At 37.8% G+C, this 14,671-nt stretch overlaps 1 protein-coding gene across 1 annotated transcript; it reads left to right on the top strand.

The window, feature by feature from the left end:
- Positions 1-6,480: 6,480 nt before the first annotated feature.
- On the top strand, positions 6,481-14,290 carry LOC123877627 (pro-corazonin-like). Its single transcript, XM_045924452.1, has 3 exons — positions 6,481-6,596; positions 13,192-13,405; positions 14,040-14,290. The coding sequence occupies exons 2-3, from the start codon at positions 13,205-13,207 to the stop codon at positions 14,142-14,144; spliced, it is 306 nt and encodes a 101-aa protein (XP_045780408.1). The 5' UTR covers positions 6,481-6,596; positions 13,192-13,204; the 3' UTR covers positions 14,145-14,290.
- Positions 14,291-14,671: the final 381 nt, after the last annotated feature.

Below are 14,671 nucleotides of genomic sequence, written 5' to 3'. Positions count from 1 at the left end.
TTGGTGGAACGACTTTTTAGCTCCAAACCAAAAAAAGGCCGTTTAAAAAATGTTACCTGCAATTTTGAACGACTTCAAAAAAAAGATGTTATATATTAGACCGAGATTTTGACAAACCAATTTTGATCCATAAGTAGGTAATAGATATAAATACATCATCATCATCAAACACTGCCAGCTCATTACTGAGCACTGGTCTCGTTTCAGAATGAGAAGGGAACTCGGAAAAGTTGGAGGTGCGTTAAGGCGCATTTTCACTAGGCGACATGTCGCAGATACTTGTCGCTCGACATTCACGTAGTTGTCTCTGTAAAAGTTGTGGGACAATGTCCCGCGACATATGACTCGTTCTCATTGGCCAGTCGTGATCAGTATGTCGCCCGAGGAAGTAGTGCTGTTCAGTGCAGTGGAACACAAAGCGACACACGTTCTCACCACTCAAAGCCTGTCCGGCGATTGTCGAGGGACACGAAGTCACGAAGGTCGCGCGCGTCGACGCTCGCAGACCATCGACTAGCGACAAGTTGCGCGACACGTAAATATCCCAAGCGATGTCGGACGACGTCGGGCGACATGGCGCGGGACACGTGAATTTCGTGTCGAGCGACCAAAGACACGAGCGACAGAGTCGCGCAACAAATGTCCCCTAGTGAAAATGCGGCTTTAGATGTACCGGGATAGAACCGCCGACCTCCTAATTAAGAGGCCATAATGCCTAAACACTTTAGGCTATCACGTTTTTAACCGACTTCAAAAAAGGAAGAGGTTCTCAATTCGTCGGAATCTTTTTTTTAATGTTAAGACGCCTGGACCGATTTGGATTTTTTTTTTATTTGAAAGGGTAGGTATACTTTGCAGGTGGTCCATTATACATTTGGTGAAGATCTGATGAATATCTTCGGAGATGGAGAACAGGACTCCTCAATGGATAAGAATAAATTGCTGGCGATCAGTGTAATAGCTTAGTAAACTGTAGGTTTTTAACTGGGCATAGCATATTTTAGTACAGTGGGCCTCTAAAACTTGTGAAATAAAAAAAAATCTAAACAAAAACCGACTCAATAATCATAAAAACTAAAACGTTAAAAATATTTTTTGTTTCTACACGTACCTAATGTAAATGTATGAAGTCGGATGAGCTACACATTAATTAGGTTTCTAGTTTCGCTCGCTTGCTCGCTCGACTTCATACATTAGGTAGGTACACGTGTAGAAACAAAAATTATTTTTTCTTTTTAGTGTTTGTGATTTTTGAAGACGGTTTTATTTTATTTTTGAAAATTTTTTGTGGGTATTGTTTGATACAGAGATAGCTCACATCCTAAAGGCCGGCTGATTTAGTACTTTTAATAACGGAAAAGTGACGAGTTCTCGCAGGATTATTAACAACCTAAACGCTAAGGTTGAGATCTACTTATAGAGCGCACTTTGACTTTGCTCAGCCTTAACAGGGCTCTCTCCGTCACTCGTTTCATACAATCGTAGTTCCAATTTCATTTGAATATTAAGCAACTAAAGTCCATGAAATTTTGCAGACATATTCTAGAAACTAATATCTATGTCTGTGGTGTTTTAGATTTTTCTAAAAATATGTAGTTTTAAAATTACAGGAGCTCAAAGATTTGTATGAAAATATTTAAGACCGCGTAACTTTGAACCCGAATATTTTAACAGAAATCTGGAAAACCACAGACATAGATATTAGTTTCTAGAATATGTCTGCAAAATTTCATGGACTTTGGTTGCTTAATATTCAAATGAAATTGGAACTACGATTGTATGAAACGAGTGACGGAGAGAGCCCTCTTAAGACACTGTTGAAACGAGACAGCATTATACCGCTGGCATAAATCTGTCTGGTTTTACTCAAACTTAAGTCTAAGCAAAGTCAAAGTATGCTCTGTAGATTTCAACCTAAACCCACGCAGACGAAATCGCGGGCATCATATAGGTTCTAATATTGTTTTGTTGCTATTAATTAAATAATTACAAGCTATGTGAGCTATTGAGACATTATAAATTAGCCACCAATCTGGGTGATTAGTAGCTGCCTACCGATCATTACTGAAAACCAATGATATAAAGGATAAACTAAATGGAAATGACTATACCCTCTTCGTAGAAAAAAGCAAGTATAGCGTTTTCTTTATTAGTTACCAGAGGATGCCCGCGACTTCGTCCGCGTGGATTTAGATTTTTATAGATCCCGTGGGAACTGTTTGATTTTCCGGGATAAAAAGTTGTCTATTTTGATGACAGGGACGCGAGCTACATCGGTACCTTTCATACAAATCGGTTAAGTGGATGGCTTAGGAATCCCGCGGGAACTCTTTGATTTTCCGGGATTAAAAGTTGCCTATTTCGATTACAGGGACGCAAGCTACATCGGTACCTTTCACACAAATCGGTTAAGTGGATGAGTCTTTAGGAATCCCGCGGGAACTCTTTGATTTTCCGGCATAAAAAGTAGCCTATGTCCGTCCCAGGGATATAAGCTAACCCTGTACCTTTCGTCAGAATCGGTCACACTGTTGGGCCGTGAAAACTGAAAAGTTAGCAGACAAACAGACAGACAGACAGATAGACAGACACACTTTCGCATTTATAAATTAGTATGGAAGTATGGATGGATTACGTAATCTCATACAAATGATAGAGTCAAAAATCTCAGTGGGGGTTAACCATTTTGACTCACCAACCAATTGTATGTTGGTGGTGTGTATTGCTTGCTTTTCCTGCTTCTTTAGTAGTGGAAGGGTGGACAGTGCATGCTGCACATTGTACCATACAGGTTTGTCTGCTTTGGTGGATTATAGCGAATTCAGCTTGTGGCTTCTTGTACCAATATCATAGACATCCGGAAAGTATGCCTGTTTAACGATTCTCTTCTCAGACTTGGGCGCGTTTGGAACCCTCGTAGCTTTAGTTTTAAGTTACGTAATTAATTATCACCACTATATCGTACAAATTCAACATCAAAAGGAGTACAATTGTACCTATTTTGAATAAATGATTTTGACTTTGACTTTGAATTAATAACTGACACTTCTAGATTCCGGAACAGTATTTCCAGGGAAACCGAAATTATTTATTTACTTTAATTAGTTAATAATTAGATACTGATGTCATGTAAGGGGCGTCTTATTATTATATCGCTCTTACAGTAACGATATGGTTGTTTTGTTTGTAGGCTAAAGGTCCTAAGTTCGATTCCTGGATAGTTAGAATCATAGAGCGTACAATTTAAAAAGGCGGCCAAGTGCGAGTCAGACTTGCGCACTGGGGGTTCCGTACTCGGGTATTTTCCAACATTTTGCACAATAAATCAAAAACTACTGTACATAAAAATAAATAAAAATCTGTTTTAGAATATACAGGTAAAGCCTTTTCATATGATACCCCACTTGGTATACTTATCTTACTTTGAAAATTGAAACACGTTTTAATTTTTTTTTAATGATGTAACCACAAATTCGCGGTTTTCAGATTTATTCCTGTATTTGTGCTATAAAACCTACCTACCTGCCAAATCTCATGATTCTAGGTCAACGGGATGTAACCTATAGGTTTCCTGACAGACACGACGAACAGATAGACAACGAAGTGATCCTATAAGGGTTCCGTTTTTCCTTTTGATGTACGGAACTCTAACAATAGGAAATAGGAATGCTGGAGTGGTTTCCACAATGCAGAGATAGTTGGTCTTTTCATAATATTAGAAGTGTTCCGTCGAAATGTAGCGTGAAAATTAACGTATGGTCTAGTTTCACCGTGATTGCTAACCAGTGATTATAATTATCTATACTAATAAATAAAATTGGAGTGTCTGTCTGTAATTTCGAAATAACTACCTCATATTAAGCTCATATGGTTATTTGAACGATACCATAACTGAATCACACGTTTTTAAAATTTTTGTCTGTCTGTCTGTCTGTCTGTCTGTCTGTCTGTCTGTCTGTCTGTCTGTCTGTCTGTCTGTCTGTCTGTTTGAAAAGGCTAATCTTTGGAACGGCTGAACCGATTTTGACGGGACTTTCACAGGCAAGTAGAGGATTGACCAGGGCGTAAAATAGGCTACTTTTTTAACCGACTTTTAAAAAGGGTGTTGTGTTTTTCTACCTATGTACACCGAAATCTCCGAGATTTCTGAACCGATTTGCGTCATTTCTTTTTTAATCGATAGAGGAACTTTGCGACATTGTTTCATAAAAAATTTGGAGTCCAACTCCTCAATCCTGATGCTGCAGGGAATCTGACCAATCCACGCGGGCGAAGCTGCGGGCATCAGCTAGTAATAAATAAATAAGCGGCTGCCCGCGAGATTATTCGCGTGGATTTAGATTTTACTACTACTACCATACTAATATTATAAATGCGAAAGTGTGTCTGTCTCTCTGTCTGTCTGTCAATCAAAGAGTTCCCAAGGGATTCCTAAAAACCCATCCGTTTACCCGATTTGTATGAAATTTGGTACCGAGGTAGCTTGCATCCCTGTTATTGACAAAGGCATTTTATCCCGGAAAATCAAACAGTTCCCACGGGATCTTTCAAAACCTAAATCCACGCGGACGAAGACGCGGGCATCCTCTAGTTTTTAATATTTTTTAATTTTCATTCTCTACCAACCTAACCCTAACACACTTTCAACTTTATTAACGGTTCGAGAGAGACATCCCGCTGACCGAGAGACAGAAGGGCGAACAGACGGAGGCTTAGTTCCGTTCCGTTCCGCACTCGTAGGGTTCCGTTGCCACTCTTCGGTAATAACTTTTCAGTCAAAATTGTTTAAGGAGTTGTCACGTTATTATCTTTTTAGGGCTCCGTACCTCAAAAGGAAAAACGGAACCCTTATAGGATCACTATGTTGTCTGTCTGTCTGTCCGTCCGTCCGTCCGTCCGTCCGTCGTGTCTGTCTAGAAAACCTATAGGGTACTTCCCGTTGATCTAGAATCATGAAATTTAGCAGGTAGGTAGGTCCTATAGCACAAGTAAAGGAATAAATCTGAAAACCGTGAATTTGTGGTTACATCATTAAAAAAAATTGTTTAAATTTTCAAAGTAAGATAACTATACCAAGTGGGATATCATATGAAAGGGCTTTACCTGTACACTCTAAAACAGATTTTTATTTATTTTTATGCATGATAGTTTTTGTTTTATCGTGCAAAATGTCGAAAAAATACCCGAGTACGAAATCCTCAGTGCGCGAGCCTGACTCGCACTTGGCCGGTTTTTTTCCGTTGGTAAAATCCCGCGCTAAAGCGGGTATTTGGAACTCACTGGCAATGGTACAGCATACTACAGCATACCCACTCAAAACCCAGCGGTCAGGTATGAGGCGTCTCAGGATCCCGGGTATCGTATGCGACTAAGACGTCCCGACGTTGAACCGGCACAGGTTTACACCAGATTCCTAGTGCGGGACAAGGTGAGCATAATGTCTCCATTTCTCCCATGTCTTCGTTTGCGGTGGGCGTAGAAAAGTAGGCGACACTAGGGCTCGGTTTTATCTCGGTAGGTGACATTAGGGCTAATTGTTTCAGTAACAGTGATAATTAGGGTTAATTTTCTTGCTGTAATCTTACTCGGTGTCACCGGGCTCAAGTTCCTGGTTCCCGAGAAACGGGAAGAGTAACTCGGTGTGAATTGGCACAATGCGAAACTGCGTTGTGGATCCTCTACAATGGTAGTATAAAGAAAGAAACAAAGAAAACTAATTTATTCGACTTGTGCAAATCACATCAAATATAAACAAACTAAGAATGAGTAAATAACAAATACAACAACATAAAAATCATGATATTGTAACCCATATTTATCACTACATACGCTACATATTATCACTTGTATTACTTGGGCTGTATTTACAATATGTGCCTTGGTTACAATTAAAACTGTGGTAGAAAAACGAGGGCCGGAGCTTGATGCTAGACCGAGGTGTTTCGGTCTTGATGATCTGAAGTGAATTGGTTGAATCGTTCCGTATCCAAATTGGGTTCTCTAAGTGACAGCTGCAAAGTGTGTTGTTTTCTTCACAGCTGCCAGTCTTAAAAGAGGCTGCATGCCTCTACAATATTTATTTATTTTTAACATCACGTTTACTAACGTCACGACTCACGCTGTACCTAGAGAAGGCGCTAATGACGTCACAACTCACAAAGCGTGAACGACAAATATTTTTCAATTTTTTTACATTTAACAAAAAACCCGTAAAAATTACTCTATTTTTTAATTATTATATTCCTTCATTATATTATTGTGTAATAAATTGAATTATTTTTAAGTTTAAATATATTTGGCTTAATTCAAGTCATTTAGTTTTAATGAAACTCTGAATGGGTCAGCCTTGCTTATCTGGAGTTTTATGATGTATTATCTTTGATTTTACTACAATTTTCATGTGGGTGTAAACTTGCGACCAATGTAGAACGACCGGATCTGTATAAAAGGGGTAAGTTAGAAATGATCAAGTGTAGTCAACCGATAACCGACCGACAGATCGGAGCGAATATCAAACTGTTTGAATATTCACTTCTGCATATTATTTTCGAAGTTTAGTTTGTGGCAAGTGGTGAAAATTGTAAAATCATCCAAAGGTAACTTTTTCATCTATACTTAATACTAGATAATGCCCGCAGCTTCGCCCGCGTGGATTGGTCAGATCCCCTGCAGCATCAGGATTGAGGAGCTGGAATCCAAATTTTTATGGAACAATGTCGCAAAGTTCCTCTATCGATTAAAAAAAAATACGCAAATCGGTTCAGAAATCTCGGAGATATCAGTGTACCTACATAGGTAGAAAAACACAACTCCTCCATTTTTTTAAGTCGGTTAAAAAAGTAGCCTATGTTACTCCTTGGTTAATCCTCTAGTTGTCTGTGAAAGTTTCCTCAAAATAGGTTCAGCCATTCCGAAGATTAGCCCGTTCACATAGAAAGACATTTCAATTGTATTTATTACTAGCTGATGCCCGCAGCTTCGCCCGCGTGGATTTAGGGTCTGTAATGCCGTGGGAACTTTTGATTTCCCAGGACAAAAGTAGCCTATCCGTAATAGCCCGTCCCGAATTTATAACCTACAGTTTCTTAATCCCATCAGTATTGATGGTGTGATCCTCTGCAGCATCAGGATTGAGGAGTTGGAATCCAATTTTTTTATGAACCAATGTCACAAAGTTCCTCTATCGATAAAAAAAAAATTACGCAAATCGGTTCAGAAATCTTGGAGATTTCGGTGTACATAGGTAGAAAAACACAACTCCCTTTTTGAAAGTCGGTTAAAAAAGTAGCCTATGTTACACCCTGGTCAATCCTTTACTTGTCTGTAAAAATCCCGTCAAAATCGGTTCAGCCGTTCCAAAGATTAGCCTTTTCAAACAGACAGACAGACAGACAGACAAAAATTTTAAAAACGTGTGATTCAGTGTTGGTATCGTTCAAATAACCATATGAGCTTAATATGAGGTAGTTATTTCGAAATTACAGACAGACACTCCAATTTTATTTATTAGTATAGATTATTTATTAGTATAGACTATAGATGTCACATGATTTTGCCCCCAAAAAACACCCCTACTTATTTTCAAAATTCGGGTATCCGTATTTGAGTTACAGAAATTCACGTGCCTCAAGGGAATCAGTGCAGCAGATACGAAGCATATTGACTGTGACAGACGGACATACAGACAGACGCACGAAAGTTTTATAGGTTCCGTTTTTTTATTGAGACGTACGGAACTCTAAAAAGTGGTAATAGAACTTGGAACCTCTAATTAGCCAGGAAAAATGTTTACTGATTATAGGGTTCCGTAACCGAAGAGTGCCAACGGGATCCTATTACTAAGTCTCTCGTGTCCGTTTGTCTGTCAGCAAGCTGTATCTTACGGAACATGATGGAGACTTGAAATTCGCTATAAATTTCCGCCAAACAAATTAAATTTTATTTAAAACTAGAGGATGCCCGCGACTTCGTCCGCGTGGATTTAGGTTTTTAAAGATCCCGTGGGAACTGTTTGATTTTCCGGGATAAAATGCCTATGTCAATTACAGGGACGCAAGCTACCTCGGTACCGAATTTCATACAAATCGGTTAAGCGGATGGTTTTTTAGGAATTCATTGGGAACTTTTTGATTTTCCGGGATAAAAAGCAGCCTATGTCCGTCCCTGGAATATAAGCTAACCCTGTACCTAATTTCGTCAGAATCGGTTAAACTGTTGGGCCGTGAAAAGGTAGCAGACAGACAGACACACTTTCGCATTTAAAATATTAGTATAATAATAATAATAAGCCATTTATTTTCCCAAATTATTACAATTATTTTCTAAGTATAGGTGCTTTTTTTACATTATTATACAGACTAGTTTTATATGTTATCTATAATATGTTATAATTATATTATATTATGTATATGTTACTACATATTTATATATTACATCATTCTTAAATTATTTCATTATTATCCAACAAAATATTTAAACACATAGTATATCGAAACAATAAATAAAGTCAAAAACGGGCAAATAACTCATTATAAAGGATTGTAAAGGATTATCTATACTAATAAATAAAATTGGAGTGTCTGTCTGTAATTTCGAAATAACTACCTCATATTAAGCTCAAATGGTTATTTGAACGATACCAACACTGAATCACACGTTTTTAAAATTTTTGTCTGTCTGTCTGTCTGTCTGTCTGTCTGTTTGAAAAGGCTAATCTTCGGAACGGCTGGACCGATTTTGACGGGGTTTTCACAGACAAGTAGAGGATTGATCAGGGAGTAAAATAGGCTACTTTTTTAACCGACTTTCAAAAAGGGAGTTGTGTTTTTCTTCCTATGTACACCGAAATCTCCGAGATTTCTGAACCGATGTGCGTAATTTTTTTTTTAATCGATAGAGGAACTTTGTGACAACTTTCCCACGGGATTTCAGACCCTAAATCCACGCGGGCGAAGCTGCGGGCATCAGCTAGTAAAGAATAAAATTATCTATACTAATAAATAAAATTGGAGTGTCTGTCTGTAATTTCGAAATAACTACCTCATATTAAGCTCAAATGGTTATTTGAACGATACCAACACTGAATCACACGTTTTTAAAATTTTTGTCTGTCTGTCTGTCTGTCTGTCTGTCTGTCTGTCTGTTTGAAAAGGCTAATCTTCGGAACGGCTGGACCGATTTTGACGGGGTTTTCACAGACAAGTAGAGGATTGATCAGGGAGTAAAATAGGCTACTTTTTTAACCGACTTTCAAAAAGGGAGTTGTGTTTTTCTACCTATGTACACCGAAATCTCCGAGATTTCTGAACCGATTTGCGTATTTTTTTTTTTTAATCGATAGAGGAACTTTGTGACAACTTTCCCACGGGATTTCAGACCCTAAATCCACGCGGGCGAAGCTGCGGGCATCAGCTAGTAAAGAATAAAATTATGCACCTATTATTATTAAATTTAGTTGTATAAAAATATTAGTATGGATATCTAAAATAGCTTGTACAGTCAGCAACAAAGCTAGATTTGCATCCACCAGTACAAGCGACTAAGGGCGGCGTACAATGGTACGGAACCCTTCGTGTGAGAGTCCGACTCGCATTTGACCGATTTTCATACACTTTCCGTTCAGAATTCAATTACCCTTTCAAACACCTACTAACAATAATATTTGCACACCATAAATTCTATATACCTACTTACCTACTTAATATTGTGTCAAGTTATTGAGAAATCGATGGGCCTTATAGTAGTAGGGGCAAAAGTCATTCAATTCAATTTTCAATTCAATTTATTTTAGTCACAAAATATAAATGTATAACACAATTTTTAAGGTACCAAAGGGTAAAAAAACCGGCCAAGTGCGAGTCAGACTCGCGCACCGAGGGTTCCGTACTCGGATATTTTTTCTGACATTTTGCACGATAAATCAAAAACTTTTATTCGTAAAAGTAAATAAAAATCTGTTTTAGATTGTACCGATAAAGTCCTTTCATATGAAAATTCCCTTTGGTATATTAATCTTACTTTGAAAGTTGAAATTACTAAAGGTTTCTTCATGAAGACATTTTAATTTTTCTGTGTGATATAACCACAAATTCATGGTTTTCGGACTTTTTCCTTTACTTGTGCTTTAAGACCTACCTACCTGCCAAGTTTCATGATTCTAGGTCAACGGGAAGTATCCTATAGGTTTCCTTGACAGACACGATAGACGGACAGACAGACGGATAGATAGACGGACAGACAGACATTGAAGTGATCCTATGAGAGTTCCTTTTTCCTTTTGAAGTACAGAACCCTAAAAAAGACGGGAATCGAACCCGGAATCTTTCGGTTACACGCCAAAATCTCACATCACTGTGCCAAAGAATTTATCAACATTATTATAACAGCCATTACTTTACGTATTGCATGGGGTCATTCGATCCATATCTACATGTATGACTTTTGTCTTTTATCCTTTGTTATCATATCATTTCTCAATAACGTAACGATCTGTCACATGATACTTCCTAAAGGATCGTCTAAGGATATTGTTAGTGCTTTGTACAGACGATTTGTTTCCAATCGGAATAGATATGGTTTATGGTTTATATATAGAGACTTGTAATGTTTCTGCTTACCTATTTGTATGGTGGGAGGTCTTGTAATGTTTCTGCTTATTTGTCTGGTGGGAGGCTTCGGCCGTGGCTAGTTACCACCCTACCGGCAAAGCCGTGCCACCAAGCGATTTAGCGTTTGGGGTCCAAAGGGGTATGGGTTTAATAAAAACTGCCATACCCTGCCAGATTAGCCCGCTTCCATTTTAGACTGCACCATCACTTACCACCAGGTGAAATTGCAGTCAAGGGCTAACTTGTATATGAATAAATAAATAAATTGTAGATAAGGCTGCCTTTTTACCAGAGATGTGCTATGCTCCGTTGCTATGGATATGTGGGATATGATATACACCAATCCTTTCATTGCTTCACATAGCTTAAATATCAATAAGTAGAATATTCTTAGCAATAATGCCGCCTTTGCACACAATTATTTTTTCTGTTTTCTTCTTTCGGTGTTGTGTTCCTTTACATGTGTTTTTGTGTGCAGTAAAGACTTTTATCTATCTATCTATCTATCTTACTATTGGTGGAAACGGATTTAACGAAGCTATGTTTTTTTATATGGGGGGATGTGTGCTATGGAATTGGATGAGAGATTGATGGGAGTCGCGAACCCATTGTTTTTTGTAGCGTGCTCTAAAATTTGAAGTCATTAAATGTAAAATTCATGTTCCATCCTTTTTTAGCAATATTAAAGATGCAGATACTCTTTTAGTTAAGAGAAAGGCAACAGAATCGGCCCCAATAATTGCGGCACAAGTTTGAAAAATAAACGTTTTTTCTTTCTTTGTATTCCTTTAATACTTACCAGTTATTTCGGGTGAAAGAAATCAATTGAGAGCCCGTGCTAATTACAGGACAAACGGAAAGGGGAGAGCAAAATGTGTACCTACTCGAATAACAGGACAACTACAAATTAGATACTTTTCTCTCTTTTCTTTACAGCTCGATTTTACCTACCCTCTTGTTTTTCTTTTTCACCGATGATTACAGGTGTCTGTGATTTTGTTCTTTACGGTCGTTGCCATCACTCTCTGCCCTTATTCTCATTGCTGCGGGTGGCAACCCCTTCCACTTGTGTTGCTGGCTGATGGTGGGTTTCTTGGATAATGCGGCGTGTTTCTAAATCCTTCTGCACACGTACAACTCGACTAAAATTACTCTCATAGGTACATCATTCCTTCACCGTTCGACCGACAGACAGACAGACAACAAAGTGATCCTATAAGGGTTCCGTTTTTCCTTTTGAGGTACGTAACCCTAAGAATTATAGCAACATTTCAATATCATTGTGCTAACACAGCAGTTTACATTAAAAATATTTACACAAATAAGTATTTTATGAGGTACAAACGACAACAGCACTTTATACGCCTAAATAAAAGTAAACATAAATGTAGGCTTGCCACTATTTTAATGCTTTTTTATCTTATAACCAACTTATCTATATACATATAATAAAATTGTAGAAAAGTGGTGTCTGTACAATGGAATATAAAAAAAAAGTAGCAGGGGTTGTTATTATATCGATGCCGAACCCGAAATTGTAATTAATTTTTTTTGTCTGTTTGTCTGTTTTTCTGTGTGTTTGTGCACGCTAATATCAGAAACGGCTTATTCGATTCAGATACGGTTTTCACTAATATATTGTAGTAAGCTTCTCTTAACATTTAGTGTGTATTTCATGTCAATCGGTTCATAAATAAAAAAGTTATGTCAATTTAAAGAATCACGGCGAACATTTTTAACGTACTTACAGAGTACGTACTACACGCCTCGCGCCTGAGCGTCCGTGGCTATATAAAGCGCGCTGATTCCACGCGAACGAAGTCGCGGGCACAGCTAGTACCTACTATTTTCGAAGTAAAGCTACACAGAACAGTAGCAAATCTATTATCCAAATACATAGATAGACTGCTAAAATCATAACCCTTCCTTTTGGCTTTGCCGCAGTCGGGTAAAGAATCCCTGCCAAACAAACTAGTTTTCACATTTGAAAACGGTGCATACAGCCGCCATATTATTTTTTTTTTCAAAAAAATCATAAGTTGCTGTAATGGTTCTAATCTAACCATACTCCATACTGTATCCATAATGGTTATTAATTGCTAGTTGCCTGAGAGTTCTCCATGTACTTAAAGGTGTGTGAAGTCTGCCAATCCACGTTGGACCAGCGTGGCAGCCTAAAACCCTTCTCACTCTGAGACGAGACCCGTGCTCAGTAGTGGGCCGGCAATGGGTTGATTATGACTTGTATAATGAACTTCCGCAAAGTAACGTCTGCTTCTATTATATACCAGACTAGAGGATGCCCGCGGCTTCACCCGCGTGGAGTTCGTTTTTTTTTTTTGAATCCCGTAGGAACTCTTCAATTTTCCAGGATAAAAAGCCTATGTCCTTCCCCGGGTTGTATCCCAAGTCTGTACTAAATTTCATTAAAATCGGTTCAGTGGTTGGCCCGTGAAAACGTAGCAGACAGATAGACAGACAGAAAGACAGACAGACAGACACACTTTCGCATTTATAATATTATTAAGTAAGTATTAAGTATTAAGTATGGATAATGAAAATGATGAATCCCTTTTCTCTCCAGGTTCCATACAAGGATGTTAACGAACCTCACCGTTCTGCTCGTCTTCGTCGCAATGGCGTCCGTGACGTCACAAACGTTCCAATACTCGCGGGGTTGGACGAACGGGAAGCGGGACGGACACAAGCGAGATGACGTCAGCTTGGAGAAGATTCTCTCGCCGTGTCAGATGAACAAACTCAAGTATTTGCTGCAAGGAAAACCGTTAACTGAAAGGGTAAAAAAGTAGTTTTAAGCAAACGTTTAAGTAAATTGTTATTATTATTCTATATTCTACGCACGTTTACTAAATCACACTAATGAAAGTGTGTATGTGTGTATGTGTATGTGTGTGTGTATGTTTGTTACTCCTCTACGCAAAAACCACTGAACGGATTTGGCTGAAATTCAAAATGGAGATCACACTATCACACTATCACACTAATAATATTATAAAGGAGAAAGTTTGTATGTGTGTGTGTGTGTGTGTGTGTGTATGTTTGTTACTCCTTCACGCAAAAACCACTGAACGGATTTGGCTGAAATTCAAAATGGAGATAGATAATATCCTGGATTAGCATATAGGCTACTTTTTATCCCGGAAAATCGAAGAGTTCCCACGGGATTCCTAATAACCCATCCGCTTAACCGATAAAGTATGAAATTTAGTAGGTACCGAGGTAGCTTGCGTCTATGTAATTGACATAGGCAACTTTTTGTCCCGGAAAATTAAACAGTTCCCACGGGATCCTTAAAAACCTAAATCCATGCGGACGAAGTCGCGGGCATTCTCTAGTCTCTCATAAAAAAACTAATTAGATCTAGGATTGGAAGACTATAAATTATTTATACTATATTTTTTTCTATTTCAGTTACTAACCCCGTGCGACTATAATCCTATAGACGATGACATTGAGCAACCGAAACGATACAAGACGGATCGAACTCAGGACCCTCTGTATGATGCGTTCCAATAAATAAAACCAAAAAGTCTATAAACAGGGCCAAATTACCAAATATGAGATTTTATAGTTAACTATTAAGGTATTTTATAATGTAAGTAGGCAAAAGTTCACTATTAAAATAAAATATTAATTATTATTATATAAGAAAAAAACTAATTTAATTAATACGCGTTTAATTTTATCCTTTTTTTTGTATTACACAAAAAACAATCAATAGTAAGCCTATTACTATACTTACCTAAATATAAAAAAATGTGATTCCTGCAGAGAGAACATTACATTTAAGGAGCTGACGAAAAAACGGTGTAATAACACTTCAGATAATGAAATGAAAAAAAACTTAGATAAACTAAATAAGTAAATTTTTTCTTTAATCCAGACATTTTTGAACCACGGAAAGATAGATAGGAAACTTTATTGCATACAATTCAAGAAAACCCCAAGACAAAACAAGAAATTATATAAACTGAAATAATTATTATATACAAAGGCAGAATCCAGATCTGAACTCATTTCTGAACAAAATGGCCTAAAACTAT

This window comes from Maniola jurtina, chromosome 24 (genome assembly GCF_905333055.1).
Source record: "Maniola jurtina chromosome 24, ilManJurt1.1, whole genome shotgun sequence".
NCBI classification, from domain to species: Eukaryota; Metazoa; Arthropoda; class Insecta; order Lepidoptera; family Nymphalidae; genus Maniola; species Maniola jurtina.
This window is presented reverse-complemented; position numbering and strand designations above follow the sequence as displayed.

Bases quoted from the DNA above. Each gene is read 5' to 3' on its own strand.
- LOC123877627 (XM_045924452.1), top strand. From the start codon at position 13,205: ATGTTAACGAACCTCACCGTTCTGCTCGTCTTCGTCGCAATGGCGTCC. The intron at 13,406-14,039 runs GTAAAAAAGTAG...TTTCTATTTCAG, and splicing joins GAAAACCGTTAACTGAAAGG to TTACTAACCCCGTGCGACTA.